Consider the following 18357-nt stretch of genomic DNA (forward strand, 5'->3'; position numbering starts at 1 on the left):
CAATCTTTTCATTAACAACTTGATTTGTGAAATAGTCATGTCATTTATTCACCTTTAGGTAATCTCTAGTATTTTGAGCTCTGATCAGATTTAAAAATCACCAACCAACATTATGTCAGTTTTATCACATTTTACTTTTACCTCTAGTTGCAGAAGCATGGTAATTATGCCCTATTTCCATATGCTTCAGTGTTGCTTGAAGCCCAGAAATCTAAAAAGTAAAATCAAAAGATACAGAGTTATATACAAAATGACCCAAAAAGGACTGGATAAAATGCAATGTTCAAATATCAACTTCAAGATATAAAAGTATTAACCTCTTAGATTAATCCCTATATATTAAAAAAATTAAACATGAATTATAACAAAAGAAAAACATAATTTTATGTTTAAATTCAATTTCATGGGTAATTATTAGGTATTCATTTTAAATAAGCATCTGAAACATTTATTTCACAGAATAATTTCAAAAATACTTATTGCATACTTTGAATAATAATTATTCAATACTCTACTTTGAGAGAAGTTTCTTCTCTGTTGAAATTGCTTCACAACAACTTAATTCATCTTTCTGTTTATAAAAGATGAGGAAAGTATTAGTTGGGAAGTAAAATATGAAGAAACTTGTCTTTCCTGAAACTCTTGGCTCATTTTCCACCCATAGGCACTCCTTGTTTTATTAAACATGTTTTATAATTAAGAACATTTGTTAGTTTGGTAGCATATCATTTACCTATATTTCCTAAGCAATAGACTTGAATTAAAAAATTCAACCCTAGGGATCTCTGGGTGGATCAGCAGTTCAGCGCCTGCCTTCAGCCCAGGGCGTGATCCTGGAGTCCCATGATCAAGTCCCACATCAGGCTCCCTGCATGGAGCCTGCTTCTCCCTCTGCCTGTGTCTCTGCCTCTCTCTCACTCTCTCTCTCTCTGTGTCTCTCATGAATAAATAAAATCTTTAAAAAAATTAAAAAATCAACCTTAAGAGTTCTCTCATCCCTCATTGTACGTGATTATACCACACAAAATACCATCTGTTTAATTATATACAGATATATACATTTTTCCGACCATTACTGAGTAGTAACATTCCTTTATTAATAGAAAATAGCAGATAATAAATTATAGCCTACAGATTAATGTTTGTGAAATGCCTGACTGGAAAAAAAAAAGTAAAAAAAATTTATCTATTCATGAGTGCCCAATGGAGTATAAAAATTTTAAATACTTATTTAGAATAGTGTGAGATTTATATAAAAGTTGCAATATAATACACAGTTCTTGTATACTCAGCACCATATTCCCCCTGCTAACATCATGCATTAATATAGTACATTTGACCCAAGTAATGAGACAATATTGATACATTATTATTAACAAAGTCCATATTGCATTCTAATTTGACTAAGGTTTTTCTTTCTTTTTAAGATTTTATTTATTTATTTATTTGAGAGAAGAGAGAGTATGAGCAGGCAGAGGGAAAGACAAGCAGACTTGTCTGGTGTTGAACTCAGAGCCTGATGTGGGAATCAATCTCACCACCATGAGATCATGACCTGAAGCCAAAATCAAGAGTTGGACACCTAACTGACTGAGCCACCCAAACTCCCCAAGATATTTCCTAATATTCCTTTTCTGTTCCAAGATCCCATCCAGGATACATTTAGTCATCATGTCTTATTTTTTAATTATTTTTAATTTAAATTCAATTAATTAACATGTAGTGTATTATTAGTTTCAGAGGTAGAGTTCAGTGATTTATTAGTTGCATATAACACCCAGTGCTCATTACATCACATGCCCTCTTTAATGCCTGTTACCCAGTTACCCTATCTCCCCACACCTCTTGCCTTCATCAACCTCCAGTTTGTTTCCTATAATTAAGAGTCTCTTATGGTTTGTTTCCCTCTCTGATTTTGTCTTGCTTTATTTTTCCTCCCTTTCCCTATGCTCCTTTGTTTTATTTCTTAAATTCCACATATGAGTGAAATCAAATGATAAAGACCCCAAAAAGCCAAAAGAATGCTGAAAAAGAAAACCAAAGCTAGTGGCATCACAATTCCAGACTTCAAGCTCTATTACAAAACTGTAATCATCAAGACAATATTATACTGGCACAAAAACAAACTTATAGATCAATGGAACAAAATGGAGAACCCAGAAATGGACCCTCAATTCTATGATCAACTAATCTTTGACAAAGCAGGAAATAATATCCAATGGAAAAAAGTCTCTTCAACAAATGTTGGGAATTGGACAGCCACATGCAGAAAAATGAAACTGGACCATTTTCTTACACTATACACAGAAACAGACTCAAAGTGGATAAAAGACCTAAATGTGACACAGGAATGCATCAAAATCGTAGAGGAGAACATAGGCAGAAGCTTCTTTGACCTCAGCTGCAGCAATTTCTTAATAGAACTGTCTCCAAGGACAATGGAAACAAAGACAAAAATTAACTATTGGGACTTCATCAAGATTAAAAGCTTTTTCACAGCAAAGGAAAGAGTCAACCAAAAAAAAAAAAAAAAAAACCACCACCCCACCACCAACAACCTACAGAATGGGAGAAGATATTTGCAAATACTTATCAGATAAAGGACTAGTTTCCAAAATCTATAAAGAACTTATCAAAGTTATCATGTCTTCTTAGCTTCCTCTAGACTGGAACAGTTTCTCATACTTACCCTCATTTTGATGATGTTGACAATTCTGAGGAGTATTGGTCAGGTAATATTTTGGAGAACATATATACATTTGGGTTTGCCTAATAGTTTTTCATGGTTAGATAGGAGCTACAGGTTTTGAGAAGGAAGACCACAGAGTAGAAGTGTTATTGTTAGTTCACAAGGGTATTTATCAACATAATTAAAGACTGATGATGTTAACCTTGGTCACCTTCCTAAAGTCGTAGTTGCCAGGTTTCTCCACTGTAAAATTACTTTCCTCCATTTCCACTGTATTTGTGGAAGCAAGTCATCAAGTATGGCCAACAATGAACAGCTGAGGTGTTAAACTCCACTTCCATGAGGGAAAAATTATCTACACAATATTTGAGATGATTCTTTGAGAGAAATATTTTTCTTCTTCCCCATTTACATATTCATCCACTTATTTATAGCATATGCACTTGTATTTATTCATACTGTGGGTTATAATCCCATACTGTATTATTTATTTTGTTGCTCAAATTGTTAAAGATTTGACCACTGGGAGCTCTTTCAGGATGATTCCTGTAACAACTCCATTTGTTGATATTTGACTATTAACATTTTTTTAAATTGTATTTATTTATGATAGTCACACAGAGAGAGAGAGAGAGAGGCAGAGACACAGGCAGAGGGAGAAGCAGGCTCCATGCACCGGGAGCCCGACGTGGGACTCGATCCCGGGTCTCCAGGATCACGCCCTGGGACAAAGGCAGGAGCTAAACCGCTGCGCCACCCAGGGATCCCTGACCATTAACAGTTTTTAAGCTTTACTTCCTACTTCCCTTAGGGCCCCACATCTGAACAAGCATTTGATATGAAACCCTGGATACTTCCTCTTTTACCACTGGTGGGAGATTCAAGCAATATATGCCCCTCCTCCCACATAGAAACTCTTATTCCCAAACCCTAGCCAGAATAAAAAACAAAAACAAAAACAAAAACAAAAAACAAAAAACAAAAAAAAAACCCCAAGCCAGTCTCCTTCCTTAGTTCTCTCAAGACTTTTCAGACCTGCATGTAAGGCATGTATTGCTATCCCCACAGAGCTCAATTATGTAATGTAAATGTTTGCATACCTTCTTTCTGTGTGTATACCAGAGTTAGTCTCAACATTCAAACCAAATTTGGTTGTCGATTCATTTAGGAAGCACCCACAACAGTTCCATTGTCCCTTGACGTACCCCAATGTTTTGTTCAGTCTCTTCTCTTCTCTTTTTTTTTTTTTTTACTTTCTAAGCATTTCCTAGCATTCTAGTGCAACAAAATGGGTCAAATGCTCCAGGTTCATTTTTTATTTTCCCTGCCCAGCCTATAATCAGCCACTTCCCCAAGGAGCCCTAACTTCCTTTTATTGCAGAATGGTATTAGAACAGTTATCTATGCACTGGGTATACTCATTTGCTATTGAAATGTCATTACTTCTAGATTCTCTCAGCAGGCTGACCTAGAAAATATATACATTTATTTTTTAGAATACCTCCTGAATTAGAGCCCCGTGATAAAACAAAAGATAAAAAGTAACTTATTATACATATACTAACAAATTATATTTTATATCTTTTCAATTATGGGACTATAATTCAGAGTTCTGAACAGTTTCAGTAATTTTATAAAACAAATTCTAGATTTTTCCATAAGATTTAAATAAATTTGAAAGTTGCTATACTATTACCTACCAAAAGAATTTGAAAGCATATACTCCTTATTAGATTTTCGTCATCTCACAGTATACTTTCACACTTCTACATACAAACTGAATATCATTAAAAAATTCTATATGCTAATCTTTCTTCTTGCAAGATATTAGAAAGACCTATATGTTTAAAGAGAAAGATAGTGAACTAAATGTTCATTACGATAAGGTTTTTAAAGAAGTGATGATTAGGAATACAGATAAAAATTATAAGATAGTTCTTACTACTCCAAGCTCACATTTTAAAAGTTTTGGTTAGAAGTGGCTTCTCAGAAGGGTTCCTGGGTGGCTCAGTCAGTTGAGCATCTGACTCTTGATTTTAGCTCAGGCTATGGTCCCTGGGTTGTGAAATAGAGCCCTGTGTTGAGCCCCAAACTTAGCAGGGTATCTGCTTGAGATTCTGTCTCTGCTGTCTGCTTTTCTCTGTCTCTCTCTCTCCCTTTGCCCCTCTCCCTTTCTATAAAATAAATAAATTTTTAAAAACAGAAGTGACTTCTCAGAGCATCACTGAAATAAAGCAGACACTGAAAAAAAAAAGATGTAATCAAAAATACGTGCAAAAGTTGATGTATGTTCCATGTTAGGTCATAGAGGAATTTTGCATGTATTTTAATATAGTTTCACTTTCAAATATTTTTAATAAATTCATTCTACAGCTTCATGACACACTAATAGATTGACGTAAAAAGGTTAATCCAAGGCTGAATACCCAAGTATACCTGATAGGAATATTTCAATGGGAAAGGAAAAAAAGTAAAGACTTGGGTGGTTATAAATCATTTTTTGTATGAAACATTCCCAAAAAGGTTCAGCTCATTAAACAGTAACCTTGGCTTGTTCTCCAAGGAAAAGATGATAAAACTGAGACTATATTGTCTGTCCTAATTTGAGGAATGTACTAATTAATCTTAGGATTAGCCTAGAGTCAGGGCTATCTGACCATCATTCTGGCCACTCAGCACCCTGGGTTCAAGAATCATGAGTCTTCCATCTTTCACTATATATACCATTTTAAAATTTTATTCATCCTCTCTTATAACTAGGATGCTAACAATACTGCATAGGCTCCATTAATCACTTGTGCCCATTTTGGATCTTGAACAAAATCTGTAAGAATTCAGATATGAGTGACCCACTTACCTCTCAAGCTAAAAATCCAACTTCAGCTAGCTGAATACAAAGGACACAGAAAGTCAGATAATTCAAAGATATTTAAAGTATAGACTAAACTTGCTCCTAGCTTCTCAGGGAATAATCTAAGAAAATTGACAGTCCCTTAAAAAGACCTTCATATTTTGCACTGTGCTGGAAAAACACTATCCTTCAGGTAGTGTCTGGAAATTGACTGAAGATAGTGTGTCTATGTATTTAGACCTTAAGTGATTTCCAAATTGCCTACAACTTGAATTAGCAGTATAGAAAAATCAGAAGTCTCCACTTATCTCAGTGAAGTACATGTAAATGTTACCATCTGAAGCACTTAACCAGAAAAAAGAGGAGTCAGAATGATGGGGCTACAGATATTAAGAATCTCACAGATGCTGGGGATCCCTGGGTGGCGCAGCGGTTTAGCGCCTGCCTTTGGCCCAGGGCGTGATCCTGGAGACCCGGGATCGAGTCCCACGTCGGGCTCCCTGCATGGAACCTGCTTCTCCCTCTGCCTGTGTCTCTGCCTCTCTCTCTCTCTCTCTCTTTCTCTCTCTCTGTGTGTGACTATCATAAATAAATAAAAATTAAAAAAAAAAAAAGAATCTCACAGATGCTGTAGCAGAGGCTATGGATTTAGCAAGGTATCTTAGATTCACACTCAATAGAATGACCTAGAACCATGCACTTCAAAATCAGGAATGTGACCAAATAGTTACACTACACTATAGTAAGTGAAGGCCAGCATGTAGGCTTCAGGCCCTATGAATACATAAGTGCACCTTGTTGTAGGAACCATCCGGGGAAGAATGAGAAGATGTGATTCAAAGACAGAAAATTAACCCTGATATGTTTTACCTCAACAGTTAATATGGCATTCAGATACTGTATGTTAAATTCAAAGAGACCATTTTAGCCCAGGAAGATCTGGATAGCCTTAAAAAGCAGATGCTTTTTTTCTTTGTCTTCAGCAGAAATAGGGGTTCAAAGATAAAATAACTTGCAGAAAATACAATTCTTTGCTAACATGAAAAATAGTGTGCAAAACTGAACCCTGCTTCCTAGAGACAATGATTTAATTTTTTAAAGAAGTTTTCACTTTAGGTACATATCAAACATAAGGCAAGTAATTTGATCTTGTTTAATAGGTAAGAAAACAGATATATAGGTAAAATGACCTGAATGCTTACATGGCCTCTGTGCAGCACACCTGGAACTCATACCTACCACTCCCAATCTTTAGTTCTTCTAACTAAACCAGTAAGAAACAATCTGAAATCCAAAGAGTATAAGTGACCTAAATATGTTCTCAAAATGGCCTTTGATCTAACCTCATAAATTCACCTCATATTAAAGACAGGGGAAAAATTAATAAAAAATAAAAATAAAGCCAGGGAAATTGATGGCCTTTTCAGAAAGATAACTTAGCCCAAATTAAAAATAAGATAAGTGTAAATTCAGTGCAGGACAGGTTGCAGATGTAGAAATCAACAAGCTAGAGAAGAATGTAAGCACTTGCCAGCATAGTTTCCTGGAAGGCCCTGGCATCCTTGAATAGCGAAACTCAGACTGAGTAATCTGTGAGAGGTAGCAAAGTATACATGATCTCTTGGGAATATGTAGCCAGATCACTGATGGATTCCTCCCTGGAGAAGGATAATAGTGAGATAAGCATGAGACCAGGGAATAAAGAGAGTAAGATGGGTAGCAAAAGCTAAGCTGGGCTTGTGGCAAGATAAGAAGTAGAAGCAACCTCAATCTAGCTTGAAGTACTCCAAGAATTGTGCCTTCTGTTGGGAGACTGGGGAGAGGAGTTAGATGAAAAGGAGCAAGGAGATGAAATTCTGAAGCTTTGACATATAATGCCACAAAAATGTAAAATGTTATTAAATTCTTTTTAGGCAATATTACCAATACTACAATTCAGACATTCAAGAATACAAAATTAAAATTCAAGCACAAAGAATCATGGAGACACAAGAAAGGTTTTGCATTTTAGTAGCTAAGAATTATATTCACAAACAGACAAAATACAACTTGACGAAAGCATGTTTTAACAGTAAAATCATTCAAGGAAGAATATAACCATCATGCAAGCTATCATAGTTTCAGAAAGTTTGGCCAAAAATGAAAATCTCTGGATAACAATAAAAGAATGTTAAGCATAGTTTCACATTTATATTTTCTGATAAACTGTTACATATTTTTTAAGTGGCCCATAAATATTTTGTTTTCCCTTTCTTGAATTCTATACCAGAAGTTCTTCATCACTGCTCTAGGCCTATGCAAAAACCCCCGGGAAGAATAGAAAAGGATGTCAACAGTAGAAATGACTGAAAATTGAGTCTGTAACTGGAAATGCCAAATATGCATCTGGGGGTAAATTCCAGGGAGCATTAATTATCTCATGAAGATTTCACAACCATATTTTAAAAAGATACGTCATTGTGGTTATACTTCAATATACAAGAAATCTGAGTTCAAAGTGTTTAAGGTCCATGTTTACAGGTGTCAATGTTAGCATTTAAAACCAAGTTTAACTACAATGGCTGAGTTTTTTCCTCTAACTATACTTTATTAATCTCCTATAAATTTATGACTTAATCAATATTTAGCTTAATAATAATCTTCATAGGTTTAAAATGAACAAAATAATTTTATGAATATTTCCAAATGAATCTTTTTTACAACATAATTATTGAAAACCTTTTTAAATTTATCTCAGAAACAAGGAGACCTGAGTGTCTCAGTGGTTAAGCATCTGCCTTTGGCTCAGGGAGTGATCCTGTGGTCCCAGGATCAAGTCCCATATCAGGCTCCCTGCATGGAGACTGCGTCTCCCTCTGCCTATGTCTCTGCCTCTATCTCTGTGTTTCTCATGAATAAATAAATAAAATCTTTTAGAAAAAGGTTTAAAAATAAATAAATAAATAAATAAATAAATAAATAAATAAATAAAAATAAATAAATAAGTTTATCTCAGAAACAAAACCAATATTTTATTTATTAAAAAATAAATGGTTAAAAATCATTCTAAGGTGGCTTTAATGGCCTCTTTACCTGCCCAACTGCTCTGTCTCTTTCCAGAGAGGTCAGCATTTTCTGCTTCAGCAAAGTGTGGTGCTTCTCTTGTAACACCCTGATAGTCGGTTCATACGATGCATAATGTAACTTTAACCTATGAAAAATAAAGGGCATCTTAAAGGGTAATTGAGTTAAATCAGTGATTTCCATCTAACATCTAACCTTTTTTCTCTCTCTTCTTTTGCAGTTGAATAAAAAATGAATGACCATAAAAGGTCAACACAACAAGCCAAGAATTGCCAGAAATATTACTCAATATGCTACTTCCATAAATATGGTAGGAACGTGAAGTCAGATAATCTTTTGAGTTAACTAGTTCTCCATTTCCTACCAACACTTTTGCTATATTCAAGCATGTACTCAGAAGATTACTATTCACTCAGGGAAAAATTTGCAGTTTCTATAATCAGTTCAGAAACAATTGTCAAAAAGACAAGGGCTGCAAACAATGTAAAATTAAATAGAAAGAGTGTCATTCACATCAAAATAAAGGATGGTCTTAAAAACAAGTTTAATTAACTTATATTAAGAAAAGTATAAAAATATATTCTCTCACAGGAAAAATAATTCAACTCAACATATGATATAAGCACCTTTAAGAAACTATTTTACTTGAAAATGCCTTCAAAATTTTTTTTTTTTTTACCTTTTTACTGAAGTGTAATTTATCTGGAGTAAAATATACAGAGCTTAAAATGTTACAGTTCAGAGTTTTCAGAAGTACACATGCCCAGGCAGTCCACATGGCTATTAAAATTAGAGCATTTCTAATACCTCAGGAGATTCTAGAACTTCATACATTTGGAAGCATAGAATACATTCTCTTATGTAACAACCAACATCACAGAAATACAAATAATTCTAAAAGATTATGAAAAACTATTTCCTGGAAACTTATAGACTACCAAAATTGAAACAGGAAGAAAGAAAATTTGAACATACTGATAACCAGCAAAGAAACTGAATTTTAAAAATTCCCTTACAACAAAAGTCTGGGACCAAATGGCTTCACAGGCGAATTCTACCAAACATTTAAAGAAAAGTTATGTTCTTTATTCTCCTCAAACTATTACAAAAAAAAAAAAAAAATAGAAAAGGAAGGAAAACTTCCAAATTCATTCAATGAGGCCAGAAACTGGCTTCTTTCACTCAGCATGTTTTTTAGATTCTTCCAGTCTGTTGTGTGTAACAGTGATTCCTTTCCTCTAATTGTGAGTTGTATTCCCCTGTGTGTATATTCTACAATGTGTTTATTCAATATTCTGCTGATGAGGAACTGATTTGTTTACACCTTGGTGCCATTATGAAGAAGGTTGCTATGAACATTCTTAAACAGAGTCAAGATAGTTTTTGGTTCTCTTTCTCTTAGAAAAAATACCTAAGAGTTGAATTACTGAGTTGTAATTTACACTTCCAACAGCAATATATCACAGCTTCAGTTACTCTACTTCTCTGCCAACATTTGGTGATTAGTCTATCTAATCGTGTCAATTTTATTATCAACTTTATCAGTTTTATTATATTTTTCAAACAATCAATATGATTTTGTTGACATTTTATGCTTATCCCTTTGCTAGTTTATTGGTTTCTGATTTTTTCATTATTACATTTCTTTTTCTCCACATTTAATTCTTTTTTGAGCATCTAAGGTACAAAATTAGATTATTAATGTAAAATTTTCTTTTCTAATATAAGCATATTAAACTATCGATTTAAAAAAATGAAATAAAACTATCAATTTTACTTTAAACACTGCTTTGGCTGCATCCTCCTATGTTTAATGTGCTGCAACTTCAACCATTCAGATCAAAATACTTTCTTATTTCCTTCTTTGACTCATGGACTATTTAGAAGTATGTTACTTAATTTTCAGATATTTGGGGATCTTCCAGAGAGGATTTTTGTCATTGATTTTTTAATTTAATTTGGTTGTGGTCAGAAAACATTCTGTATGACATCAGGTCTTTGAAATGTATAGAGACGTGCTTCATGGCTGAGTATACGGCCTATTTTGTGCACATGAAAAGTCCAAAATAGAATTCAAGAAATATCAATTACATTCAATTAATTGATGCCCTAAACCTGCAGACTTTTTGCCTATTTTTCTAATAATTGCTAAATAATTAGCTAATAATAATTGCTAAAAGAGGAATGTTAAAATCTCCAAATGTAACTGTGAAAATATCTATTTTTCTTTTATATTTTATCATATTTTGCCTCATACATTTTGAAGCTCTTATATTAGAGTCATGCATATTATGTCTTCCTGACTCTTTTATCTTATTGAAATGACCTTTTTTCTCTGGATCTCAGGATGACCCTGAGTATGTTGTTTCTATATTCCTTCTCCTTAGGCCTGGTAGGCATGTAGAGTTAGCCCTCCTTCCCTAGGAAGAGTTAACACTCTTGTTCTGGTGGGAAGTTTGAGCTTTTTAAAGCTTATTTTTAATCTTTTATTAAGGCAAGTTTAAAGTAGTTCCTTCCCTAGGGCTAGAAGAGCTCTGCTCCATGACTTGGCTTATCAAGGGTCTTAACTGAATGCTCAAAATGTTTAGTAATGTTCCTCCATTGTATCTGGGCAGAATTCCTACGGCTGCAACCTCTGAAATCTCCATTTAGCTCACAGTTTCCCAGGAGCTGTTCTTTGTAGGCATCATTCTCTCACTATTCCACATCTTAGTATTTGGTCAAAGGTTAAAGGGAACTAAGACAAGTATTTCTTAAATTCCTTTCATGTACCTCCCTCCTTTTGTGTATCCTAACCTGCAAATTTCAGCTCCCTCAGCAGCCCTGAACTCAGATCTCTGCCTCATCAGTTAATCAAGACTACTGTGTCCTGTGTTCTACTTTGCCACACAATTGTCTGAATAGTACTTCTGGGCAAAAATCTGGAGTGATTATGCCGCTCACTTTGAATGGTTCCTTCTCTTAGGCATCATAGTCCTACTCTGTCAATTTTCCAACAAAAGCTGACAAAACAGCTGCCAAAAATTTTGTTCAGTTTTGTAGTTCATTGCAGTTGAAGAGCTCATCTACTACCAGTTGGAAATCTAATTCTATACCAGTTACTCTGACATGGCCCCAAGCAGAAGCCCAAAAATAATTTTAATGTTTTTCTATTTAAAAAATAATAATAAGAGGGGCACCTGGGTGGCTCAGTTGGTTAAGCATCTGACTTAGACTCAAGTCATGATCTCCAGGTCCTGTGATGGAGCCCAAGCTGAGCTCTAAGCTCAGAAGGGAGTCTGCTTGTCCTTCTCCCCATCCCTCAACTCCTCCCCACACTTGTGTACTATCAAATAAATAAATAAGATGTTTTTAAAAAAATAAAAGGAGTCCCTATTTTGCACAATATTTTCATTAAAGTATTTGTAAAAGTCATTGTTTTATAAATCATATTTCCCTTAACATAATTTATTATTGTATTTAATTACTTGTAACAATAAAACCTAAGCACTAAAGTTATGTTACATATATATCAGATATATATATCTAATACGTATTAAAATTCAACTACAAAAAATAAATAAATAAATAAAATAAAATTCAACTACATTCAGCAAAGCACGGGAAAACAATAAAATAAAAATATAAGTAGTATGTATAGTTCTATCCTCTACTCCATTTAATGCACTTAGCAATATACACTTTGCTGTGTACTACACACTTCCATGAATATTATGTATTTATAAACACATATTCAGGTACAGAGTTAGATACACAAAATAATGTGTGCTGTAATTTGGGGACAAACTGAAGGATTACTATTACTGATGGCATAATTTTTCCTATAATTACTAACTTTAGCATCTAACTCATTCATGGGATATGGCTTGATAATCCTCTATCCAAAGAATTAACATCATATAGAATACCATGAAAATATAACATGGAAACAACATTCAAGAAAACTCTCTGTTGGCAAGGATGCAGAGAAATGGGAACCCTCTTACACTGGGAATGGTGGGAATGCAAACTGGTACAGCATTCTGGAAAGCAGTATGGAGGTTCCTCAAAAAGTTATAAATAGAACTACCTTATGACTCAACAATTGCACTACTAGGTATTCACTGAAAGGATCCAAAAATACTGATTCAAAGGGGCATATGCACCCCAATGTTTATAGCAGCAATGTCAACAATAGCCAAATTATAGAAAAAGCCCAAAAGTCTATCAACTGATGAATGGATAAAGAAGATATGGTATTTATATACAATAGACTATTACTCAGCCATCAAAAATAAATCTTGCCATTTGCAATGATGTGGATGGAGCTAGAGTGTATTATGCTAATTAAATCAGTCAGAGAGGACGAGTATCAGAGGAGTTCATTCATATGTGGAATTTAAGAAACAAAACAAATGAACATACAGGAAGGGGGGAAAAGAGAGAGAGACAAACCATAAGAGACTCTTAACTATAGAGAACAAACTGAGGGTTGCTGGAGGGGAGGTGGTTGGGGGTTGGACTAAATGAGTGATGGATATTAAAAAGGGTAATGAGAGTTGGGTGTTATATGAAAGTGATGAATCACTAAGGTCTACTCCTGAAACCAACATTACACTATATGTTAACTAACTAGAATTTAAATAAAAAACTTGAAATAAACAAAAACCTTCTGTTTAGTCAATCTGAAAGAATGTGTCTGTTTTGTAAGTTCCGTAAGTACCTCATAATTCACCTGCTTATAAGTTCTAACTTTTGAACTTATGGTAATTCTGAAAATAAGTAAATTTATAATAAACATTCATATTAAATGAGAACTAATATAAAACTGATAGATAAAATCAACTAATTATCCACTTAAATTAAGACTGACTTTTGCGGCTTATAGTGAAAGGAATATAGATATATAATTAAAATATTTAGGTAAAATAGTAACATAGAGAACTTAGACTCTAATTTAGCCTGGCATCAAAAACATTCTTCCTTATAGTTGATTTATTATGCAATGGTACAACTATTAGACAAGATGTTTCCTGGTAATTAACTTCATGTCTAGTTCTTTTGTGACTCTGATGATTATCATTGAAATTTTGTTTTAGGTCCTTATAAAACACACACTACTGATTCATCCAAATGGTTAAATATAGGCACTATTCTTAATGATTAAATGAGGAAATAAAGGCTAGCTGAATACACAAGAGTAGTTATATTACAGTGTAATGTGGGTTTCTTCAGCAGAGCCTCTGAAGATTACAAAAAGTACAATACAAAAAAGCTGGATTTTTACATGAAATGAATTACAATAGTATTCCCTGTAAATATACTAGAAAATTTAACAAGTAGGATATATTTTTAAACCTGAGCTAGAGGCTCAAGGAAAAAACAATTTAAAAAACTCAAATAATTTACCAAAGAGAATATCCAAGCAGCAACAGTGAACAACCATATTTCAGCTGCCACAACAAAAGTACTCTTAAATTGTTATGTACCCAAGTAACTTAGTATTGAAACCTGTTTGAATTAGCACAGATAATGGGAATAGAGACAAACCTGAGATCTTTTCCATGAAACAATGTGCTGTGATTTAAACTCACTTATTGTATCTGTGTCTGCATGCATGCGTGTACACGCATGTATAACACACACACACAAACTACTAAAATACCTTTGGGCTTTCCTCTGGGTAAATGGGTGGCTCACGCTAATGACTGCACAACAATGATTTATTTTTGGACAAGAAAAATCTTAGCTACTTCTAAAGGACTTCTACATGACCAGTTGGAATCAGAGGCCCCTATATTGTCCTGAATATAGAACAATTCCCAAATTTAAAGAATGTGCCTTTAAAACAAAATACAATATACAGTTCTGAAAAGACCTTTATAAAAATGCAAAAGGGAAATTTGATAAAAATAGGACATGTTCAACATATACTTTCAATGTTATGGTATATGCAAACAAATTACCATTGTTTATGTTCCAGATATTGTATTTATATATATAGTTCCAAAATATTTTATCAACATTGTTAAGGATAAGAAACAAAACAACAATAGACATAAAAAAGTAAGTGATGAAGCCAGGCTTCCAATGTTTACTTGATACCAACATCCTTCCACTATACTGTACTACTTCTCACTTACTGTTTAAGTTAAAAGAAAACAAATCACTTTGAACATTTTTTCTGAATTTCTCTGGACTAAGAACAATTTTATGAAGCAACAAATCCAAACCAAAAATATGAGGCCAAAAGAATTGGTTAAAGTCAAAGAATAAACATTCTTAAAGTCCTTTTTTCTAAGTTAATGCAATCCCTCTTAAAATGGTGTTTTATTCCTACAGACATTTAATTTAACAAAAGTAAAAATAATTCTAGTTTCTACTATTTATTAAGTTTAAGAGTACATTGATTCTAAAGCTTTGTGGGACAGCCTATGATTTAGAAGTCATAATAGCTACAATAACCATAATCACCTGCAAAAGACAGTAATTGTCATTACCATTCCTAAACGGTGTCATCCAATACAGTAGCTATAATTAAACATGGCTATTTAAATTTAAACTTAATTAAACTTAAATTAAATTAGAAATGTAATCCCTTAGTTGTGCTAGTCACATGGCCTGTGCTTAACAGTACATGTGACTTCATAGCTACTGTATTAGACAGTACACATATAGAATATTTATAACATCACAGAAAGTTCTATTGAATACCACTGCCCCAGAAAAAATAAAGGAAAATTTTCTTTAAGGATTAAAAATGGTTTTCTTGTTTTTTTGTTTTTATTGGAGGAATTCTTTAATTTGGAAGTAAGAAGAAGGGAGGAGAGAAAATAAATCTGAATTGATATCTTTAAAATAATTTCTAAAAAACCTTAGCATAAATTCAAGGTCATTCAATATATGCTCGCTCTCTCCACCTCACTCTTATCAAGTTGCTTTGCACCTTATTCTCTATGCATATAATGCGGTGAATATGCCATATTCCTTCATGACTTGGTGCTTTGCACAGTTTGTACTATTTGTCTAGCACACCCTACTCCCTCAGTCTGTTCATTTATACTTCAGAATTCATCTAGAAATAGGTCCTTGAACCCTCTCACACTGCAATCTGGCTATGGTGACCACCCTTTGATAGCATAGCAACCATTTTAGTTTAATTGTTCTTCATCACACATTTCTGGTCTCTGGGAACCTTGACAGCAAGGGCCTAAACTTACTCATCTTTGTATTTCAAATACATAGTATAGTGTCTGGCATACATAAATACTCAATAAATGTTGAATGATTATTTTACCTCAAATCTTCTAACACAACCAACTTACTTCACATTAATTAAATACCTCTTTAACAAATATGCCAACAAATATTCGCAGCTTACCCTTTGAGGTCATTAATTAATTTAGTTTTTTCCTGGACTATTCGTTTGTGGTGCATTCGGTGAAAATCCCGTTCTTTTTGAGTTTTCAGCAGATCTTCTCTAGCTTTGCTGAAAATAATAATAATTTTAAAAATCACTGCTAATTCCAAAAAAAAGCATTTAACAAAGAACAACATCCATTCATGATAAAAACCTTTAACAAAGTAAGTTTAGAGGGAACATAATTCAACATAATAAAGGTCATATATGAAAAATTCATAGTTAATATCATCCAAATTGTTCCTCTATGGTAAGGAACAAGGCAGGGGGGGATCCCTGGGTGGCGCAGCAGTTTGGCGCCTGCCTTTGGCCCAAGGCGCGATCCTGGAGACCCGGGATCGAGTCCCACGTCGGGCTCCAGGTGCATGGAGCCTGCTTCTCCCTCTGCCTGTGTCTCTGCCTCTCTCTCTCTCTCTCTCTCTCTCTCTCTGTGACTATCATAAATAAATAAAAATTTAAAAAATATAAAAAAAAAAAGGAACAAGGCAGGGGTTACCATTCTCACCATTTTTATCAACATAGTACTGGAATGGAAAGTCCTAGCCACAGCAATCAGAATACAAAAAGAAACAAAAGGCATCCAAATTGCAAGGAAAAAGTCAAAGTTTCACTATTTGCAAAAGACATGATACTCTATATAGAAAACCCCAAAGACTCCATCAAAAAACTGCTAGACCCAATAATGAGTTCAGTAAAGTCACAGGACACAAAATCAATGTCCAAAAATCTGTTGCATTTCTACACACCAATCATGAAACAACAGAAAGAGAAATCAAAGAATCAATCGTTGATTTATAATAGTACCAAAAACAATAAGATACCTAAGAATAAACCTAACCAACAAGGTGAAAGACCTGTACTCTGAAAAACCATAAAACACTGATAAAAGAAATTGAAGGAGACACAAAGAATTAGAAGGACATTTCATGCATTCATGGATTGGAAGAACAAATATTTTTAAATGTCTCTATTATCCAAAGCAATCTACACATTTAATGCAATCCCTATCAAAATAGCAACAGCATTTTTCACAGAGCTAGAACAAACAATCCTAAAACTTACATGGAAACACAAAAGACCCCAAATAGCAAAGGAACACTGAAAACAAAAGCGATGCTGGAGCCATCACAATTCTAGACTTCTTATATTACAAGGCTTCTTATATTACAATACGGTACTGGCACACACACACACACACAAAACACACACACACATAGATCAATGGAAAAGGATAGAAAACCCAGAAATGAACCCATAATTCTATGGTCAATTAATCTTCCACAAAGCAGAAAAGGCTATCCAATGGGAAAGAGACTGTCTCTTCAATTAATGGTGTTGGGAAAACTGGACAGTAACATGCAAAGAATGAAAACAGACCACTTTCTCATTACATACACAAAAATAAATTCAAAATGGATAAAATATCTAAATGTGAGACCTGAAACCATAAAAATTCTAGAGGAGAACAGAGGCAGGAACCTCTCTGACATCGGCCATAGCAACCTATAGCAATATCTTTCTAGATATGTCTCCTGAATAAAGAAACACAAAAGCAAAAATAAGTTATTGGAACTTCATCAAAAAAAAAAGTTTCTGCACAGCAAAAGAAATAATCAGCAAAAGTAAAAGGCAAACTACAGAATAGGAGATGATATTTGCAAATGGCATATCTGATAAAAGGTTAGTATCCAAAATATATGAAGAACTTATAAAACTCAATACCTAAGAAATAAATACTCCAGTCAAAAAATGGGCAGAAGACATGAATAGACATTTTTCCAAAGAAAGCACATAGATGACCAACAGGCACATGAAAAGATTCTCAGTGTCACTAGCAATCAGGGAAACATGAATCAAAACTATGATGAGATATCGCCACACCTGTCAGAATGGCTAAAATCAAAAACATAAGAAACAACATGAGTTGGGAAGGATATGGAGAAAGGGGAGCCCTCTTACATTATTGGTAGGAATGCAAACTAGTGCAGCCACTCTGGAAAATATGGAGATCCCTTGAAAAATTAAAAATAGAACCACGCTAAAATCCAGCAATTACACTATTAGGTATTTACCCAAAGAACACAAAAATACTCATTTAAAAGGATATATGCACTGAAATATTTATAGCACCATTATCTGGAATAGCCAAGTTATGGAAACAGCCCAAACATTCATTGACTGATGAACAGATATAGAAGATGTGATATATATATATATATATATATATATATATATATATATAATATGTCAGGAGAACAGTCAAAGAAAGACAAAATACCATGTGATTTCATTCATATGTGGAATCTAAGAAATAAAACAAAGGAGTAAAGGGAAAAAGAGACTTAACTATAGAGA

The 18357-nt window shown here is 33.8% G+C and overlaps 1 protein-coding gene and 1 long non-coding RNA gene across 12 annotated transcripts in view; one reads left to right on the forward strand and one right to left on the reverse strand.

Annotated features, from left to right (window-relative positions):
- The window catches only part of LOC144305924 (uncharacterized), a 38988-nt gene extending 29852 nt beyond the window's left edge, over positions 1 to 9136 (forward strand). Inside the window, exon 6 of the long non-coding RNA XR_013372953.1 lies at positions 8824 to 9136. This is a non-coding gene — a long non-coding RNA (uncharacterized LOC144305924). The remainder of the gene's footprint in view (positions 1 to 8823) is intronic.
- Positions 1 to 18357, reverse strand: part of SPAG16 (sperm associated antigen 16) — a 911935-nt gene that overhangs the window by 853352 nt on the left and 40226 nt on the right. For all 11 annotated transcript variants that reach the window (XM_077885066.1, XM_077885063.1, XM_077885062.1 and 8 more), the window contains exons 6-8: positions 15964 to 16071; positions 8613 to 8730; positions 142 to 211 (exon numbers count right to left, since the gene is read on the reverse strand). In XM_077885066.1, coding sequence (XP_077741192.1) covers positions 142 to 211; positions 8613 to 8730; positions 15964 to 16071 — 296 coding nt within the window. The remainder of the gene's footprint in view (positions 1 to 141; positions 212 to 8612; positions 8731 to 15963; positions 16072 to 18357) is intronic.

This window comes from Canis aureus, chromosome 36, assembly GCF_053574225.1.
Source record: "Canis aureus isolate CA01 chromosome 36, VMU_Caureus_v.1.0, whole genome shotgun sequence".
Taxonomy (NCBI): Eukaryota; Metazoa; Chordata; class Mammalia; order Carnivora; family Canidae; genus Canis; species Canis aureus.